Source organism: Stegostoma tigrinum, chromosome 17 (assembly GCF_030684315.1).
Source record: "Stegostoma tigrinum isolate sSteTig4 chromosome 17, sSteTig4.hap1, whole genome shotgun sequence".
Taxonomy (NCBI): domain Eukaryota; kingdom Metazoa; phylum Chordata; class Chondrichthyes; order Orectolobiformes; family Stegostomatidae; genus Stegostoma; species Stegostoma tigrinum.
Window position 1 is genome coordinate 16,128,169 of NC_081370.1, and position 15,066 is coordinate 16,143,234.

Sequence of the window (15,066 nt, forward strand, 5' to 3'; positions counted from 1 at the left end):
AATCTGTGGTTAATTATAAATGTTAAGGACAGTATAAAACAAAAAGAATAATTGTCAGATAATTGGGCATGATGTAAAAATTGCGAAGAAAATTAACGGAAGAGAGAAATAAGAGTACAAGAGAAAACTTGCCAGTAAAATAATAAGATAAGAGTTTCTATAAAGGTTTGGATGACTCCTCGGCTGTTTAGCTTTCTCATGCTGCTGATCTGTGCGAAGTTAAGAGAGAAAAATAGATGGCATCCACATTGCCCTCCAGGATCATACTTTCAAGCAAACTATTTGTCTGAATAGAAAGAAATCCTCTCCCTTAGTTGTCAAATAGAATGTGACTGTTACGAAGAATCCTAACAAATTTTTACTGTTGCCTCGGAACATTTGTCACAGTGACCTCCTCTAGCCAGCTCTAATTACTTGTTATGGGTGTCACCTGGTAGATGCAACTTCTATGTTTATGTTGCATTCTCAGGAAGGAACCGTGAAAAAAGCCACAAGACACAATCTTTGTGCATCTGGCCAATATGTTGTCTTGAGACAGTCTACTGTTGTTCTCGACATGTATTTTCATCAGAATCTACTTGCATGCTGCATTGGCATACAGAGACAGAGGGTGGAAACTAGAAATGTTTGACCTTAGACCACAACATAGATGCCTTAGCTTTGCAGAAATCATGAGCGATATGAACAGCCCAGAAGTCATCCAAAATGACTGAACTCCCAGCTTCAAAAATGACACTGACTGCATATGTAGGAGAGCACAGCTCTGAATAACCCTCCAAAAATCTCTGGTTACAGCTTAAAAGTTGATTGAGACAGTGAAGTTGAGTTGTTCTGACAGCTATGTTCTAAATATTTCAACTGAAAGTTGCAAAATGCACCCAGAATTTCACAGTGAAGGTAGCATCTCATTCAGTGTCTTGTAAGATATATGCCACTTGTAAACAGATATTGATGGCTGTTGTTGATATCTGGTTTCCCTGTAGTTTTATATGCTTGCTGTCCTACCCTTCATTGCTCTACTTTGTTCTCCACCATTACCAAGAAGACAATAATGGAATGACAATAGGGAAACATATCCTGCTCAATAATATCCTTCTATGAGCAGCATTAAAAATATGTTCACGGCCAGATAGGCTCTCATGTTGACAATTGTGAACTGGTAATTTATAGTTTCCACAACAAAGAAAAAGGCCAAAGATACAGCCGAGTATGAGGTGAAAGTATTCCAAGTAGCCATCGGATCTCTAAATAGTTCAGTTCAGCCAGTGTGCCCAGTTCCTTGTGCAAGATTTATTTATGTGTATTGTAACCTGGAAGAAATGATATTAATGGGGCACAGGTGCTAGGAATTCCTCAACTCATGCTCCCTGTTTTTGAATTATTGTCAATTTCTGATGCTGTGTTAGCATTCTGCATTAGTATGAATACTTGTCACTGTTAAATCACCCAATAGCTACTATGCATGAGCCTAAACAATGTGGATTGACAAGGTGAATCCAATTTCAAAATATGCACTGAGGCCTTTGCTAAATCAGCACTGATGAGGACCTTATTCTGAGCTGCCTTTTAAGGCCTTAACCTTCTGAAACAAAAGGCTCACATTTTGCTGTGGCGATGCTACCTCTGGAATCTGCACATGTGCAGTGAAGTCTCTAGAGATGACAGCAATGTTCCACACAGGGTGTAGTATTGAAATATCCTGCTCACTGATGGCAATCAAGTAAATCACTGAATTGAAGAAAAGTTACCTTTTTGAACCAATATTCCTTCTGTACAAGTTACACCATATTGCCTGAGGCGTAACTGGTCTTTAACAATGTAGTAACTGCATAAATACTTATGAAACATCTCTGGCCTTAGAACGCCACTTCTTTATTTGTAGAATGTCCAATTTTTCCACAATGATACATTTTTAAAACATAAATATTTTAAGATTTTGTCAACAATATTTCAGATTCCAGCTTAACCCCATTTCTCAATCATCTATTTCACTTTCTATAAAATTCTATTTTAAAATTGAATAGCCCTGTGGGGTTTTCTGCATTTCTCTCTCTGTTTCTTCTTGCATAAGGAACTGGATGGACACATTGGCTAAACTGAACCATTTAGAGGTCCAATGGGTACTTGGAACACTTTCATTTCATACTCAGCTCTATCTTTGGCCTTTTTCTCTGTTGTGGACAAAGGTTCAATAGCCAGCATTGATACTGGACGTATATTCCCTTGACTTGGTTCCAGATTCAAATTGCCATTTGAAAAGGAGAGATTCACATCTGAGAGAGCAATAAATCTTTACAGGCAGTTTTCGTTGGGTCCACATGTATGTTGACCAGGTCCAACTGTACTTCAGTATCACCACTCTCAACCTTTTCATTGCACCTCATTTGTTGCCCATTTGCCCAACATCTAATGTTGAGTAAATAGAAACTTATTTAAAGTAAGTAATGGGAAGACCACATCTTTGGTTTCTACCTCAGATGATCCCCTGGTCATCTGCTCCATCCCTCTCCCTGGCAAACGTATGAAGTTGCACCATACCACTTTCAACCTCTATGTCATATCTGATTTTGTAGTGAGCTTCCTATCTCATATCTCCTCCATCACCAAGATCTCCTCCTTCCACCACAATGATAACAGTCACCTCCACCCCACCCAAGCTTATCTAATGATGGAACCTCTACCGATGCCTTTGTTACATCTATGCATGATTATTTCTTTATTTTCCAGACCAGCCTCGCATCTTATACCCTCCACAAACCTGAGCAACTCTAAAGTTTTGTTCTAAACTCTGTTTCTAAAGCTCTGATGAAGGGTCTAGGCCCGAAACGTCAGCTTTTGTGCTCCTGAGATGCTGCTGGGCCCGCTGTGTTCATCCAGCCTCACATTTCATTATCTAAAGTTTTGTTGCCTGAATCCCAACTTGCACCAAGTCCCATTCACCTATCACCATGTGTTCTAATGTACATTGAATTCCAGTCTAGCAGTCTTTTCATCATATTTCAAACATCTCAGTAGTCTTGCCCTTCTCTATGTAGGTAACGTCCCCCAGCCCACAACCCTTCCAGATTACAACAAAGTAGCTCATTGGTTAGCACTGCTGCCCCACAGCGCCAACAACCCAGGTTTGATTCCACCCTTGGGAGACGGTTTGTGTGGAGTTTGCACATTCTCCCCATATCTGCATGGGTTTCCTCTGGGTACTCCGATTTCCTCCTACAGTCCAAAGATGTGTAGACTAGGTGGATTTGCCATGCTAAATTGCCCATAGTGTTCAGGGATATGTAGAATAGGTGGGTTATAGGGGGGGGTGGATCTGAGTCAGTGTGGACTTGTTGGGCCGAAGGCCTGTTTCCACACTGTAAAGATTCTATGATTCTATAATTTTGGTCTCCTGGGCTTTTCTGATTTTAATTCTTCCACATGCTGAGGTACAGCACTCTGGAATTCCTTTACTTAGTCTTCCCAGTTCTCTACTCTGGCTCCACCTTAAAATTTGCATCTTTTAGTCATCTGTCCTTGAATCTCCTTACGTAACTTTGTGCCAAATTTTGTTTGATAATTGTACTGAGAAGCACTTTGGTTTAGTTGACTGCGTCAAAGTTGCAGTATAAATGCAAGTCTTCATGTCAGATTTCTCCAATATTTAAATTTTAAAATTTCCAGTCAGTATCTTTAAAATAAACATCTGATGTGACAGTAGAAACGGCTTATGCCAGTACTTACAGCTGAGTGAATGGCTATCAAATCCTGTTTTGAATTAATGGAACTGTTTCTCATGAAATCATCATATAGAAAATCATACACGTCCTTCACTGCACTCTCCACCTGGTGAGATCAATTGTATTCAAATGTTAGTCACCACACAGACTTGTCTGGCAATAATGTGAACATTTTAAAAATATAGCTGTACGTGGTTTTGTTGCTATTTCTTCCCTGTCCTCTCCTCCCCCTCCCTTCCCTGGAAATGAGTCATGGAATGTGCCCAAGTGCTCCACCTAATGTGCTCTGAACAGATTTGTTTTTCTGTACTTGAGCACTCACACAGACCAGATGTTCTGTTTAAGTCTCTTCCACAGTTTAAGGACATTTACAAACAATGCCAGTAAAAATAATTATATTTGCTTTTGTCACAACAGCAGCAAACATCTTTCATGCCTGGAACTTGACAGAAATTGCATCGACTCAGTTTTTAACCTCTCTGCATTCATGTAGACGCTGTGTCGGGATGGAGTGAAGAAGGTGCTTTGGCCTTCAGCTCCAAATGAGGAACCTCCTTTAGTGCACCTCCTGCAGAGGCTCTCTCTGCACAATAAGCGATGCAGCCCATATGTATATTCTCAGTTAATATGAGCAATTAGCTATTTTTAGCCTTTAATGTCAAGTTCGTTGGAATGTCTTGATTTTCCACCTCCCAGCCAAAGCTCACTAGGCACTGCTTTCATGCTCTTGTAATCTTTTCCAATTAGTAGATAGCAGTCTCCATTGGAAGAGTTGTCATTACCTGGCCTCTCAGTTGCCAGAGCAGATCCTCCTGTGCCATGGTCAAGCATAATGCTATTTTTCAAGCCTAAATAATCAAAGTTCTGCATTATGACAAAGGAAACTTGGTCAAGAATGACACAATAATTACCCTGAAAAACAGGATAAAGTTGCTTGCTTCATTTTGCTGGTTATGAAAAGAAATTGCTGAATATAATATCCACTTCCTAACAACACTGTGGGTCTACCTACACCTTCAGGACTGTGATAGTTGCATTCGTAAAACTCATCACCACTTTCTCAGAGGAAGGAATGGGCAGCAATTGCCGGTTTAATCAGTGATGCCTGCATCCTGTGAAAGAACCACAAAAATTGTACAGAGGAAGCAAAGCCCATGCTGTGTTGAACAGAAGGGAATCCTCTTCACAAGTAGATAGTCTAATGAGAAAGGTGGAACAGAAAGGCTTAGCTACACTTTCCAGTCTTACACCTGGGAACTTCCCTTCTTTACACTGCACAAATCCTAAACAGATCTTCTGAAAGCATCCATCATGTTTTCTTTAAACTTGGCTCACAGCTAGGTTTGAATCTGTCACTAGAATTAACTAATAGAAAAGCTGGCAAAACAAAGTGGACGACAAAATAAATGTTTGAGCAGCAAATGATGTCTGGGAGCATGGCACGTGGAACCACACTTCAGGTGATGGCCTGTGAAACGGGGAATGGGAAAATATTGACTTGTTTGCCTGAGACCATCAGTTCAGTAAGAGTGTTAAGGCTGAAAAAGGTCTCTGTCATTTTCCGGGCTCAAATGACTGCCTTCAAATGAGAACAATATGGGTGCTGCCTGTGAAGCACTTGTTGATTTGTATGATGCTGTGCTGGTGCTCACTTATGCACTGATCAAATATGACCCTTCTCATATTTGCATTGGCTGTTGTGGCTATAGAACTGGATGGAAACATGGGTATCAGCAACCATCCTTTTACTTTTGAAAGTAAGGAATCGACAGCCTTATTATTTCGTTATTACTACTTGATTATAGAACATTACAGCACAGTACAGGCCCTTCGACTCTTGATGTTGTGCCGACCTGTCATACCGATCTGAAGCCCATCTAACCTACACTATTCCATGTACGTCCATATGCTTGTCCAAAAAGCTAAATTTGGTGGGAAAGGAAATTAGGTTTCCTATGAGTAAAACATTGGGAACCTAGTGATCCTGCTGATGTCCAGTGCACAAACCTAATGAAACTTCAACATAAAAGCCGGTAGTTGTAGTTAGCTAAATGACCAGCTGGTGCCATGTTATGTTGCATGTTGTCTGCAGGTCCTTCTAAAGCAGATGCAATAGGTCTGGACACAGTGAACCTCTTTTGTTGCCAAGTAGATGTGTCTGGCCCTTTAACCATAATGCATCTCTAACCAACTGTTCTAGACAGTATAGTTTTTATGCTATCTGGCATTTCCGGTTGACCCTGCTCTGTGGCTCCTTTATCTACACTAGGGAGTACCAAAAGTAAAATTGATTGTGGAGAATAACAGCAGTCACACAATATAGTGCAGCTTCCTTCAGAATCCTGACATCCAAGGAGCTGATTCAGTTACAATGACTGTTTCCTGTGAGTCGTAGGAGCATGTTGCACTTGCACTGCAGGAAGACTGGAATTTCACAGTCCGGATTCCTTAAAAAAATGACTTGTCCAAAAACACCTTACAGTCAACGAAACTCGTTTAAAGCGTTATAATGATATAATGTAGGATTAGTTATTCAATGAGCAAAACAGCCTAATCATTTCATTACAATACTGCACAGCTTTCTCAAATCTTACATGGGAATGGCACCTTCTTAATTCTGCTGTCCTCCTTTTGGAGTCATTCTCTAATATTATTGCAATTTCAAAAATCTATTCCTGCTGTTAATTTTACGCGGGCTCCAGTCCCATGTTCACATCTGTATAGATAACCTACATTGATCAACACCATCCAGGGTTCTCAACATTTTTATTTCTGTATTAAAATCAAGAGCAGTTAAGTGACTCCATACTCAGAAGTTAGAACTTACATAGAATCGCCTCATAGCTCCAGCAATAGAGGCTAGGATTGGGATACCAGTACTGGTTCCAGATTAGATGTCACTCACTACGTTAGCAATATTAATCCTGAATTTAGACTGACCTCAGTTGTAATATTTGCAATTCATTTAGATGTGTATGGTTAGTAGACCAGCATATATACGTACTAGTACATGAATGTCAATCAGAACCATTAAAAGGAATATTAATCCTGCTCCATGCCAACTCGTGTATCAGTAATACTCTTAGATGTGTGCATGTTTATTTTACTAGAATATCAATACCAACCCTGGAGGTATGATGCAGCGACTGATCCTGGACAAACATGTGTATCAATATTGGGATTGACTGGTGTTACTTGGATGTGTATGGACATCAGCAATTGGTGTATTAATGCTGCTGATGCACTGGTAATGATAGCAATAGCAGAAAGTTTCAGTATTGATACTGCACCTACAATAGGTCAACCACCTTCAAACATTTGGCAGTTTTGGTCGATGTCCCCAGCATCTCAGATATCAGTCTTCAACTAATTTGCTTCACTCCACATGATACAGGAAAAGTGGCTGGAGGTACTGAATATTGGAAGAATTTGGCCCTGGCAACATTCCAGCAGTGGCAATAAAGACTTGTGTTCCAGGGCTAACTGTGCCTCAAACTGAGCTGTTCCAATACAGCTAAATGCTCAATTGCAGAGATGAGATGAGAGTGAGTGACTTTGTCATCAAGGCTTCATTAAAACAAGTAAGGCATCAAAAGCTCCAGCAAAATCAGAGTCAATGGGAATTCAATGAAAATTCTCCACTGGGTTAGAGTCATGATGAGCCCAAAAGAATTCGATTGTGCTTGTGCAAGGTCAATCATCTCAGCTCCAGGACATCACTATACGAGTTCCTCAGGATAATGATCAGCTGCTGCATTAATAATAAGGTCAAGGTCCCTTACCTCCTGTCATCTTGCTGATGGTGCTGACCACTACTGGCTACAGTAATGAAATACAGGTCAATGTGTATGCCCAGCAGACACTAAGGGTGCTGCACTTGGCTCTCCATAACAACCATCGTGCTGTCCATGAAGACAGCCAGATGCTCACACGTCAGAGGCAGTACAAAAAGAGTTAGTGAAGTCCTCCATCTTTACGTCAGTGCCCAGTACCCACAACAAGTTTACCTGTTGCTCCAAGCTGATAACTGTTAACATCACGTGTCCTTTCCTGCCTGGGGCTGAATGGTGCCTGGTAAAATGGTGTCTGGCAGTTCTCTGTGTGAAAGCAACCTGGGATGTTCCTTCCTCAGCCAACAGTATAGCTGGCACAGTGAGGTACTCACCAGATTGTGCTCCCTAATCTAGTCTAGCAAATTTCCATAGGAGTAGTACGTATCTGAACCGGTGGAGGTTGGAGGAAGCTACATTGCCAGTGCTTCCTTGGAGGGGTCTGAGGCTCCTTCCTCAGAGGAGAAGGAGGAGATGCCTTGTGGGGCATTCTCTTCAAGGCAGAGACTACGCACATTCCATCAGTGCTTACTGGAGACAAGAGAAAGAATGTATCACAACAAAGAGTAGAAGCTCAGGCGTGTGAAGAGTATATTCCTAGTGGCTGTAATGGGAGAACAGCATGCCAATGAGCAACGATCCTTATTTAGCAACAATCTCATGAAGTTTTGAGCATCACCAAAGGAACGGTCGTGGTCCTCACCAGCTAGAGAAAGGATTCTCTCACTGGAGAGGGTGAGGAGATGGACATTGGGAGTTATATCACACAATTAGCTCTTTCAGCTCTAGTGTGGGTGGTTTTCTTCTGGAATGAGAGGAAAAGAGAGATTATGAAAGTGGATAGCACAGCTGTTGGTACTGGTGTAAGTTGGGGAAAAGTGTTCCGAGAGACTGAGGTGGCAGCACAGAGGATTAGCAGTGTGGATGGGTTTAAGTGGGTGACAGCATGTGAGGGAAGATAGTGCATACAATAATGAGAGGGGTAGAGCATGAGCCCTGGCATGGAGATGGGTGTGGTAGCAGAGGTAGACTTTGTGTGAGGTAGCAGAGAGAAGGGGATGGCACTTGCCCTCACCACCTGCCCATTCCTCCAGACAACGTGTGGCAGCCATCCCTTAGACTAGGGTCCAGGGATGTGATTTCCTCTGCCAGGTCTGAAGGAAGAGGCTGATCCTTCTCTTGCACTACCCATCCATCAGGTTCTCCTGTTGGTACCTTAGTGGGGGAGGGGATGGGTGGGAAATTTATGTTTCCTCTGCTCTGCAGGTTGAGAGCAATTACTCAGATTCAAACAAAATACACAGCAGCATCTGGATTGACAGTATTCAACCTGATGCAAAACTGCATTTTAAATATTGTACTGGCTCCGGAACCCTCGGATGTCCCGAATGTGGGGAATACATTTGCCTAGGATATCCCAAATGTGGGGAATACGTTTGCCTGTGGTGGTAGGGTAGATTTGATGAGGGAGACACCACAGAAGCACGGTGCACACCTAATGGGGTCAGTTTCAGTAACTAAAGTGTGAAATCTCACTAGGGCTCATAGAGATTAACCCTCCATGAAACTCACCAAAATTGACACTAAGCTAATTTTATGGAAAATCCAACCCTTCACAGCTGTATATTCCATAAAAGCACAGAAAATAGAGTGATTCCCCACCCCCCCTCCCAATCCAGCTTTATTGAATGGTCTGCTTGAAGAATCTCCTGTCAGTTTCCACAAAGCAAAAATCAATTCAATCTCCGGTCATTAATGATGACTCACAAACCTCAAGGAATTTATTAAGCAAGGCCCTAGCCAAAGACTGTACATTCACATTAGGCTCCATTAGTAACAAGTACTGAGTGAAGGCTGTTAGAATTACACAGGCATAAATCCAGGACAGTCTGCTTCAGATTAATTATTATTGTCTGTGAATCATATCAGCAATTTCAACAGCACAAACAATGGTTAATCAAGGTTAATAGTAGGTGATGTTCTGTAGGGTTGCTGTGAGCGATAGGCAGTCTGGTGTCAAATTCAGAACTGTTGTTTTGTTGTATTTAACTGGCTTTAGGCCACTGCGCAGGTATATTTTGTGAGGAAGCAACATACCCTGAGATCAGTCACAGGATAAATGAGAAATAGCAGATCCTTGTAAATTTTCAGTATCTACACAGGTGGAAATGCCAAATTATCCAAATGGAAGAAAAAGGAAGAATGTTTTAACTATAGTTTGAGAATGTAGCAATTGTAAAGCGGTCAGCCAGGAGGACATCACAGAATATGAGTTCTCTGATTGAGGCTGTTAGTTTGGTCTGAAAGATAAAAAGAGAAGTGTTATACATTCTGACACTCTGAAAGCTGATTCTGAGGGAGCTGGGCCAACATCAAGGACTTTCCACTTGTAAATAAAGGACAATTAGGTGATGGAACACCAGCCGCTGGAGAGTTATTTCAGTGGTGACGAGAGTAAAGTGCGTTCCTGAAGTAACTCGTGTTTGAGTATTTCTGGCTTCGTGACATTATTTGTCAAAGACAGGGCCCCTATGTGGAAAGAATGCATTATTTGTACTGGTCAAAGGGCACTGGGGCAGATGTAAAGCAACAAGTAATTCCCCTCAGAGCTTGTGGACCTGCAGCTTTTATGGTTATTAGGGGGTCTGACTTTCCCTGAGAAACCAGATACTAAAATTGTTGGATTGAGTTGAGGAATATTATGACCCCAAGCCTCCTCTAATTTGTCTGTCGTGGCAATTCAAGAACCATGGAAATCCATATCAAGATATTGAGAGGTTAAGACTATTGGTAAAGCATGTGACTTTGGTTTAATCCTTAATGAGATGCTTAGAGACCAGTTGGTAATGTAGGATTAAGATGTAGCTATGCAGAAGATCCTACTTGCTGAAGCCCAACTAGACTTCAAAGAGGCACTCTGACTAGCTTTATCATTGGAAAATGTAACAAGTGCGGCATATGAGTTGCAGGGTATTCCGATAGAAGTAGGCATCCTCATCAGACTGACTAACATTGGGGGACACCACTTGAGTGAAAGCAAACTGCATAGCCTCACTCAGGACCCTGAGTAGAAAGAATCTTGGTCAGACCATAACCAAACCCTAAAAAAAAGGAGACAATGGGAACTGCAGATGCTGGAGAATCCAAGATAATAAAGTGTGAAGCTGGATGAACACAGCAGGCCAAGCAGCATCTCAGGAGCACAAAAGCTGACGTTTCGGGCCTAGACCCTTCATCAGAGGCTCTGATGAAGGGTCTAGGCCCGGAACATCAGCTTTTGTGCTCCTGAGATGCTGCTTGGCCTGATGTGTTCATCCAGCTTCACACTTTATTACCTAAAAAAAAGACAAGCCTCAGCCAAACAGTTAAAACTTGCTTCAGGATTTGGACCAGCAAGCCATTGTAGTTCCTGCCAGTCTGCAGACTAGAGACAGTAAAGGAGTGCTACTAAATCTAACTTGAGTAAGAGAACTCCTAGGCTGGTATCCAGGAGAGTGAACGCCCTGGAAAGTCCTCCTAAATCTGGGTTAGAACAGCTAAACTGCAGGAGCATGTGGCTTTGGTTTAATCCTTAATGAGATGCTCAGAGTCCAATTGGTAATGTAGGATTAAGATGTAACTATGCAAAAGATCCGACTAGCTGAAGGCCAACTAGACTTCAAAGAGGCACTCTGACCAGCTTGCAACATATTCCAGGAGAGCGCACACCCTGGAAAGTCCACCACATCTGGTTTAGAACAGCTAAATTGCTTAGCAACATCCAAATTGGAACCAATCAAAGTAAAAGTCTGGTTAAATAGTCTTCTGGTTCTAATGGAGGTTGATACCAGTGCAGCTGTATCAGTGATTGCAGAACCAGGCTTCAACAAAATTTGCTCTGGAGTCCAACCCTTAACCTTGCACAAGACCTTGGCTAGACTGAGAAGTTATAACAGGGAACATTTACTGTTTAAGGGTATAACTTCAGTTCCAGTTTCTTATGAGGAGCAGCTGGTTCACTTATCACTGTTTGATTGTCGTAAAAGGCCTGGCCTGAAGGGGTGAAGTTAGTTGAGAGATTAGCTCAACATTTTTTGATTTGAAAACAGCTGTTTTTGTGAAGTCCTAATTAAATACCCTAAAGTCTTCCAAGGAGGTATCAAAGGAGCCCAGGCCACCTTCCGTGTGGACCAGCAAGCAATCCCAAGATTCTGCAAGTCCCGTCCAGTGGCATTAAATAGAAGCAGAAATCAGAAGGGTGGAAAGCGAAAGAATCACCAAACCAGTTGTGGAATGGGCAGCACCAATCATATCGATTTTGAAGTCTAATGTGTCACCTTTGTGGGGAATTTAAACAAATGGTAAACTGCTTTTGGCAGGTGGTTAAATACCCAATCCCTCGTGAGGAGGATTTATTCACAAAGCTGGCAAGGGAGCTATTGTTCATGAAGCTAGACATGAGCAAGGCTTACTTGCAATTGTGGTTAGATGAGGATTTCCAGAAGTATGGTACAATTAATTCAAATAAGCATTTGTACCAATATACGAAACTGTCATTTAGAGCATTGTCAGGCTGTGCAATTTTTCAGTGGATCTTGGAGAATATTTTGCAAGGTTATCCTAGGTTGCCTTTTATCTAAATGACGTACTAATAACAGGGAAGACTAATAAAGAGTACTTAAAGATGTTGGACATAGTCCTTAGACAGTTCTCCCAGCTGCCTTATGCCTAAGAAGGTAAAACAGTGTGTTCTAGGCACTCAAGTGATCTACTTCATCTACAGAGTTGATAAGACCAGGTTACACCCGTTGGAAGATAAAGTGAGAGTGATCAAAGGTGCCCTGGCTCCCACGTTCGTACTGGAGCTTAGGTCTTTCCTTGGCTGATGAATTATTGTGGAAAGTTCCTACATAACTTTGCCTCCATCCAGAAACCTTTGTATCAACTGTTAACAAAGGGTCTGTTTTGGAAGTGGTCACGTAGCCAACGCACAGATTTCAGAGAAGTGAAGGAACAGATATCATCCTCTAAGGTGTTGGCACACTACGATCCCAAATGAGATCTGATATTGACATGTGATGACTCCCTGCATGGCACTGGGGTAGCATTAGTTCATGACAGCCAATGAAGAGGAATGTCTAATAGAGTATGCACCCAAGGCTTTGGCTAATGCAGAGCACAAGTATGTCCAGCTAGAGAAGGAAGGTTTGGCAGAACATATTTGGAGTCAGGATGTTCCACCAATACCTTTATGGATGTAACTTTGTAATAATAATGGACTAAAAACCCCTACCAAGTCTACTTAAAGAGGATAAGGCAGTGCTGCCCATAACTTCAGACCAAATTGAGCAGTGGGCTCTAATACTAAGTATAGTTACAAGTCAGAACACTGTCTGGAAGGCCAATCAGTAAACGCAGATGCATTGAGCCATCTCCCATTGGCAGATATACTACTGGTGGGACTGCCACTGGAAGAGACCATAATGACTTTAAATTTCCTGGACACACTTCCAGTCACAGCTGACAATATCAGACTTTGGACACAGAAAGGTCTGGTCCTGGCAAAACCTGAAGCAGCTAGCGGTGATGGGAGAAAACAAAGGGCGATCACTACCTGATTTCAGGACCAAGAGAGACCGGATCACAGTCGAGGCATATTATTATAGGGAGCGAGGGTGATTGCCCCGAGCAAAGGTCACCGCCAGATACTGGGTGAACTTCCCCAGGGTCATCCAGGGGTTTCCAAAATTAATATGCTGGCGAGAAGTTATGCAGAACACTTTTCTATTCTTTTAACTACCTCCTTCTAGAGATAACTCTTAGTAATTTTTTTTCCCCATGTAGAAGCAAGCAATTCAACCCAATCTGTCCAGACTGGCGATAATGGTCCACATAAGTTTCTTCCCATCTTTCCTTATCAAAATCTATCATTATAACCCTCTTTTTTTCTTCTCCCTCATATGCTTGTTCAGCTTCCCATTAAATGCACCTGTACAATTCACTTCAATGACTTTCAGTGCCTGCAAGTTCTACATTCTCCCCACTCTTTCGATAAACAAGTTTCTTCTGAACGTTCTACTGGATTTCTTCATGACTATCCTATGTTATTGGTCTCCAGTTATACTCTTTAACAAAGAGAAAACATTGTTTCCGCATGCATTCTATCAAAACCCTGCTTTCATAATTTTAAAGGCCTCTATTAAGTCACTAAAGACTTTATTCCTCTTTTAGTTTGATTAATCTTTTTTTTCCAATCTTAACTCTCCTACTTTTCTTTATCTGCCTGTACAGGATTTTACAATTTGCTTTATGTTTCTCAACAACTTCATTTCATATTTCCTCTTTGCATTCCTAATTCTTCTTTGACTGATTTCCTAATTGCTCCTTATTCTCTCTTATAATGCTGTTCCTCGCTGTCCATGTACTTGGTGTATGCTTTCCTTACCTTCAATTTTTCTGTTATGTCTTCATTCATCCATGGTTTCTCATTAGGTTTTAGTTTACTACTGCTTTTCAGCAAAATACGATTTTCCTGAATTCCACTGAACACTATGTTAAACATTTCCGTTTAGCATTCTATGTTATTGTTAGCAAATATTATTGTGCATGTTATTTTCCCAAAATCCTATGCCCAGTCAGCAACCCAAATCAACTTTTCTATGATCCACTGCCCTGGTGTCTGCCATGCTCTTATTCTTTACAGTATGGTCCCAAAAGTCTACATGTTTTGTAATATATTTAAATATTTCTTCCTCCACCTACATTCTACTGATGAGTATTTTGTAGGTTACCCATTATATGTGTGATCAATCCATCATCTCTTGTCTCTATCCACATAGATTCTTTTTCTGTCTTACTCATGGTTGTCACTTTCTGTGTGATCATTATAAGGTTAACTACACCACCTCCTTTATTCCCTAGGCAATCTTAGCTGAATATATTACATCCTGCAATGTTTAATTCCCAGTCCTGATTTTTTTGAAGTCATGCCTCAGTAATCCCAACTAAACCCGGTTCCAAACTTCTTATAAGTGGCTCTGGTTTCCCTGTTGGGTTATGGATAATGTGAGAAATTGCTGTGCAAGCAGTTCAAAATTATTTAATAAGCCACTTTATTATTAATTATATGTTCAATCTTTTAAATGTGCTCTTGCCAATTATGTAATTCCTTCATATAGTCTGTCCTGTGTTCTAACTTCCTGTTTCATTTCTCATTCGGCTTGTCCCATTCCTCGTAGATCTCTCTCTGTCTTACTAGTTGGAAGTCGTTAGCTCATCCCTGTGCACACTTTCTGCTGAATCAGGAAAGCCAGAAGTTCATGTTTTCCTTTGGAGCTGTTGAGAGAGCAGCAGGAAATCATTCTGGATTCCACTTCATGCTCGCAGACAGCAGCTTGAGAGGCTCCCAAGATAATAAAATGTGAGGCTGGATGAACACAGCAGGCCAAGCAGCATCTCAGGAGCACAAAAGCTGACGTTTTGGGCCTAGACCCTTCATCAGAGAGGGGGATGGGGAGAGGGAACTGGAATAAATAGGG

General features: G+C 41.5%; 1 protein-coding gene across 3 annotated transcripts in view; it reads right to left on the reverse strand.

Annotated features, from left to right (window-relative positions):
• The window catches only part of LOC125459487 (tetraspanin-32-like), a 69,284-nt gene that overhangs the window by 10,464 nt on the left and 43,754 nt on the right, over window positions 1-15,066 (reverse strand). For 2 of the 3 annotated variants that reach the window (XM_059651863.1, XM_059651862.1), the window contains one exon: window positions 3,724-3,825. The exons of the other annotated variant lie outside the window; for it this stretch is intronic. In XM_059651863.1, the coding sequence (XP_059507846.1) occupies window positions 3,724-3,825 (102 nt within the window). The remainder of the gene's footprint in view (window positions 1-3,723; window positions 3,826-15,066) is intronic. 3 annotated transcript variants of the gene reach the window in all.